This window comes from Cervus canadensis, chromosome 1 (genome assembly GCF_019320065.1).
Source record: "Cervus canadensis isolate Bull #8, Minnesota chromosome 1, ASM1932006v1, whole genome shotgun sequence".
NCBI classification, from domain to species: domain Eukaryota; kingdom Metazoa; phylum Chordata; class Mammalia; order Artiodactyla; family Cervidae; genus Cervus; species Cervus canadensis.
In genome coordinates this window covers 123,019,147-123,025,146 of record NC_057386.1, presented here as the reverse complement: position 1 = coordinate 123,025,146, position 6,000 = coordinate 123,019,147, and the positions used below count along the sequence as shown (strand labels likewise).

The window sequence follows — 6,000 nt, the reverse complement described above, 5'->3', positions numbered from 1 at the left end:
CCCTTCTGCTGCCAAGAGGGAAGTAACACAGCAGAATCACTGCAACAGAGTTAAATCAGCTTTATCCTGGAGGAAACAAAATAGCTTTCCTCAAATGTTGTAAGAGTGACTTTTCTTTTCCAGATTAGCCCATGGACTTTATCACAACGAGCCAAAATCTGCCACCAGCCCAAGCAATGTGGCATCATGCACGGCAGCCAAATCTTACGGGTAGTATCTGTAGCTTGTGTACCCTGACTGCACCAGGAGAGGGGTTTCCAAGTAGTGACAGAAGGTTGTTCATTTGTGATTTGCCAAGTTCTCCACATTCTTACTGACTTGCTGTTTAAATCCCTTTTTCAGCCCAGAGCAACTTCACTGAGCAAGCAGGGAGCAGGGAGTTGCTTCAGTGCTTTATCTTACACGGTGGATCCTGAACGAGTCACATTTATGACAGTTTTCAAAAACAAAACCACCCTATCTCTGTAGAGGGCCTGGGAAAAAGTCCTGGGTGTAGAAACTGTTTTTTTTTTTTTTTTTTACTATAGTTTGCAAGAGAATGGTGCATCTGGGTCTTCTCTTAACCCAAGCCTCCCAATTCAGAGAACCTTCTTCTCTATCTGGGTCAGTTACTTTTTCTTAGATGATTCAGGTACAAGCTCCCAAGCAAAATAACCACCAGAGAGACACAGATTTCACACATGGCAGAATCATTTCAAAGTTTGGTTATTTTAATGCAATTTCACTGTTCAAGGTAGTATGGATATGTTAAGTGGTTCATTTTCATCCTGCAGAAAACACTAAGAGTTTCTACCTTATGTAATTTTGTCAAATTCAAACATGACTCGTTGACTGTTTTTTTGTTTTTTTTTTTAAACATTTTCTTTACATAGCTTGACAAGATTTTTTTCTGGAACATTTTTTTTTAAACCTTCAAGTAGTTTGGAAACATTTGCCTATTTGCTCCTTCCTCTGGGCACAGCCTTTCAGAGTGTTTATCTCACCTGTACTGAGAAAAATCTCTGTTCTCCCAGTGGTGGCAGAGCTGCTTGACAAGAGGTGATCACAGAGAAAAGAGGAGCAAGCAAGCTTTGTCAACTACTTCTAATTCTCTTAATTAGTATGCTACGATCCACCCCAGCTTCTGCAAGGTCAGACATGCACAACAAGTACTTGGCCAAAAAAGCAGGATTCTAACTAGTGTAAAAATAGATTTTAAATAAAATAGAATCTCTATAGGAAAGAGAATTAGGTTAGCTTCCCATTCCCACTTTTGCTTTAAGATACCTGTATATATATATATATAAGTCCAAGGGGGACTTGTGGAATTGGTTTGCCCTAAGAAAGAATTGAGAATGTCTGAGTACATTCATGTTGCAGAGTTACAGAGAAGGTTCTTTGGGAAATGCTGTGGCAGACCCCACAGAAACGCATCGTGATTAGCCATACAGTTGGTGTGTGAAGAGGTGACACGGAAGACTTTTGGAGGATGAGGCCTAATCATAGGCTAAAAACCAGGTCTGAAGTGTGATCATTTGAAAACTTTGTCTAATTATAAAAACAGAAAAGAAAACCCATCATTTAACAGTGTGTCTTGTTAACCTATATAGCTACCTCTTTTGGAAGCTAAATTCCAACACGGGTCTTACTTTAATTTTGCTTAATTACCACATATTGCGAGGGTTTTTTTTGGACATTTCTGTTTCTAGAAAAAGTACACAGACCCTCTGTTGGCCCATATAAGCATTACATGACTGTTTTAAAGGGGCCTCTGTTAAAATTCTAATTTTTGAATTTAGCAACAGCCTTTTGGATATATCTTGAAAGCGTAACTGCAGATCTGCCTAAGCTCCTCTAGTCACAATCGAAACACGTAGCCCAATTTTCTGTAAACACTCAGGAAATACTGATCCCAACAAAATACAGTCAGCCAGTCAGTGGCCTTGCTCATACCTTTTCACATGGATGATAAATCTGCCTGCTTCTTCTTGCTGGATGCTAGGAAATCCACTGAGATTTGAATCTTAGAGCAAAAATTAAGCCTCCTTCTCTGAGGTTCATAATGAGCTGTGGAGGCATCAAAAATAAACAAAGTGGGGACGTCACCAGTTTTCCTACACTGGGTCCACTCAGTATGCCCGGGGGCTGTTTGTTTTTCCTGGTGAGGCCTAGAGCAAGAGGAGATGGCTGCTGGTGACAAGCCAGTGCTGGGTTTACACACCTAGCCTCTTTTCATTTAACATTTAACCATTTCTTCAATTCCCCAGAGGCAAGGAGTGATGCCAATGATATGAGACTAATGCTAGGGCGTTTTCATAAATCCTTAGTGGCCAACGGGAGCCTCTCTCTCAAGCAACTGCTGTGACTTCTGGCAAGTTTGGTGCCTTAGAGCGAGGTAACATTACCTTTCAGGGGACACAAAAAAATCCGAGCTCTTAAACTGACCCCAGAACTGGAAGTCAAATACACCAACTCAATAAATACAACGGAAAAATGCACAGCAGCGTTGGGGCATCTATCAAGTAGGAAGGCAAAATGGTCATCAGAACGTCTGAGGTTAGTGAACTATCATGGTTGAGAAAAGCAGCCACCTTTGAAAACACTGCCTGTTTCCCTCAGCTCTCCTGGTCGTCAGCCTTCTATGGTCGTTACACCACACGCTAGCAAATGAAAGATCCAAACAACTGTGGCTTGATCCTGACTTATACTTATTCAGGGTCCACCCTCACAGTTAGCTGAAGGCCCCAGCACGCCCTCGCTGTGCCAGGGAGAACAGTCCTGGGGAAGTGCACCTCTCTGAAGATCACTTGCCCCTCTTGCTGCGGCCCTTCCTGGAGGACAGCTTCCCACTGCCCCCAGAAGATGGGGGGCTGGAGGCTGAGGCCATGGCGATGTTGATCTGTCCCTCCTGGATTTCCTGCCGGGTCTCAGCCGGCAGGTGGTTGATTTTCTGCTGCGTTTCCAGGTAGAACATGACATCCCGCAGCTGCTCCTGGATCTCGGTGATCTGCAGGTCCTTCTGGTCACAGGTCTCTTTTAATACCCTCTCCTCCTCCTTTAGCTTGTTCTGCAGGAGGACTTGATTGGCTCGCAAACACTTGTTCATTTCCTGCTCCTCTTTGAGCTCCGTGGTGAGTTTGGCCACTTTAGTGTTTAGCTGAGTGCACCTTTCACAAAAACAAAGGAAGACAATGCATGTTTTCCATTTGCTGACAGAGTCCCCTTTCTGCTCTGGGATTGAACAGAGAACATGACCTCAGAATCCACTTATGGCAGACCACTCCCTCCCATGGCCAAGGGGTCTGCTGCCACTGCAACAGCCATCTGAAATCAGAATTCTGCTTCGGTTAACTCAAGTGTAGCTTCAGGACAATATTTCAGGATCAGAGATTTTTCAATAGCAGAAACTATTCTGTGACTCATGGTAAAATGTCTACTGCTTCTCTGAATTGTTTACATGAGTGGCTTAGAGATGATAACTGTGATAAAGAAGTTATGAGGAAAAGTGACATTCTTAAAGAGTCAAGTGCTCTGACCTCACTGCATTTGCTGGAGAAGAGTCTTCAAGAAGAGGGAGTGCCTTATTGATGCTCAATCTTACTCACAAGTAAAGAATGACAAATTAAAACACCACTTGAAATACCATTTTTATGTATCAGAATGCCAGAGAGCTCAGATGTGGGAAAACGGGGCACTCCCACATGGTGGCACTGGAGTGTGAACTGCTACACACTCAATGGAAATCAACTTGGCAACATCTATGAAAATCAAAATTTCACCTGCCCTCTGACATAGCTATTCTACTTCCAAGAATTTATCCTATAAAATAAATATATTCAGGGTTGCACTAAATGACATATGGACAAAGATGCTTATTGCAACATTGTTTATAGTAGTAAAACATGTCCATCAAGGGGAACTAGTTAAAATTATGATTTTCATACATGTTACAGGATATAGATCTAGGTGTACCAGTCCAAAGGAAAAAAAAAAACCTCCAAAACAGAATATTTTACCAAATAGAATACCTAATATTATTCAATTTTTGTAGAAAAAAGATGTATGTGAGATGTTTATACAGGTACAGTAAAAGAGCTCGAACAAGAAGTATTCACTGGTGCCATTAAGAACCTCTAGATCAGTGGTCCCCAACCTGTTTGGCACCAGGGACTGATTTCATGGAAGACAGTTTTTCCATGAACCAGGAAGTGAGGAGGGGTGGAGGGGACTGTTTCAGGATGATTCAAGCGCATTACATTTATTGTGCACTTTTTGTATTATTATTACATCAGGTCTACCTCAGATCATCAGGCATTAGATTCTACAGGTTGGGTATCCATGCAGGATTTGGGAGTGAAAGAAAACTTTTAGTTTTAACTTTTAAATTCTTTGGAACAGTTCAATTAGTTAGGGCACTGAAAGTAAAAGAGACTTTTTATTTTTATTTCTATTTATGGTGTAGTGTTGTTTTCACAACAGTTAACCCCTTTGGTAAAGTTTCTGTTGGAGTGATGAAAAATTCTGGAATCATAGTTGCACACTGTGAAGGCACCTCATGTCACTGACTGATATACTTAAAATGATTAATATGGCAAAATCTATGTAATACAGATTTTACCACACACACACACCCCCACACCACTAAAAATATCCAGTTATTTGCTAGGGGGAAAACAGGTGAAAGGTGTATGGAAATTCTTAGAACTATCGTTGCAACCTTTTTGTAAACCTTAATTTATTCCAAAATAAAAGATTAAAAAAAAAAACAAAAAACCTTCTTAAGGGACAATTATCCCCTTTATTTTTTATCCATTTGTCTGGAGGCAAAAAATCCAATTATTTTTGTGAGTCTAACTTACGCTAGAAAAGTAGTTTCATTTAGTAGCAATTATCTTCCCAAATAACAGTAGTAGAGAACTACTGTTCTACAGTAGTAGAGAACAGTAGTTCTTGCCATGTTGTTAATGAGTTTTTCGCTCCATATTCAGTATCTTTGCCTTTAATTCCCAAGCAAAGCCAGAAGACACACCATCTCCAGTTTAGATGTAAATATCTTTCCTAACTGCCATTTCTCAGTCACCATGGCTCAGAGAGGCTCTGGGCAAAGGGAGATAGCTTTCTACAGGCAAAAATAGGAGACACTTGTGCACAGTGTAAGCACAGTCATCAGGAGAGAGCCCTGTATTCCACATGGCATCCATCTGGCATGAAACACTGAATTTTTTACTGAACAGGAAGTCACAGTAGATCTGCTCCATATATAGGGAGACCCTTGAAAACTTGGTGATACACACACACTTGACAATAATGAGTGCGTGTCCATGGGAATAAAGGAGATTCTCTGTTTATGGAGCCTGTTAGAATAAAATAGCTAATTAAAAGAATAGATCAGTTATACCTACTTTCTTTCCACAGACTGCTTTTCTTTCAGGAGATCATTTAGTCTGTGCTCTAGATTATCACATTTCTCAATTGTTTCTTTAAATTTGGTCTTCATGTTGTTAATCTGAAAGAGTAAAAAGAGATCAGTTTTATTTCAAAGACAAAGCTGTGTGGCCTTTGGGGCTAACTTTACAATTTTCACCCCCTGACTACTTGTCTTTAACTTTGACAAACCAAACTTAGAAAAGGTGAGACCATTATCGGAAAGAATTTCTGCAACAAGAGTAAGTATTTTGAGAACTCCCTTTTTTCTTTTTCTTTTTTTTCTTTTTTCTCTTTTAAAAAATATGGAACGCTTCACGAATTTGCGTGTCATCCTTGCGCAGGGGCCATGCTAATCTTCTCTGTATCGTTCCAATTTCAGTATATGTGCTGCCGAAGCGAGCACGAGAACTCCCTTTTTTCTTACCATTTCTCTCAACCAGGATGAAGAGGGATCAAAAGCTACTGAATGTTGAGTGAAACTGCTAGAAGGTAGAGCTTCAGGCTGCAGAGCAGGAGATGGTTTTGTCAGAAGCCAGACCAGAACCTCCCATTCTTTTTTTTCTTTTAATTGAAGTGTAGCTTATTTGTAGTATT

The 6,000-nt window shown here is 40.6% G+C and overlaps 1 protein-coding gene and 1 non-coding gene across 2 annotated transcripts in view; both read right to left on the bottom strand.

Moving 5' to 3' along the window:
• Window positions 1-689: 689 nt before the first annotated feature.
• The window catches only part of LOC122423455 (BRCA1 associated protein), a 31,402-nt gene continuing 26,091 nt past the window's right edge, over window positions 690-6,000 (bottom strand). Inside the window, exons 11-12 of the mRNA XM_043440541.1 lie at window positions 5,382-5,485; window positions 690-3,146 (exon numbers count right to left, since the gene is read on the bottom strand). Of these exons, the coding sequence (XP_043296476.1) occupies window positions 2,783-3,146; window positions 5,382-5,485 (468 nt within the window). The 3' untranslated portion in view covers window positions 690-2,782. The remainder of the gene's footprint in view (window positions 3,147-5,381; window positions 5,486-6,000) is intronic.
• Window positions 5,703-5,809, bottom strand: LOC122424902. Its single transcript, XR_006264605.1, has one exon. It is a non-coding gene; the product is annotated as a U6 spliceosomal RNA (small nuclear RNA).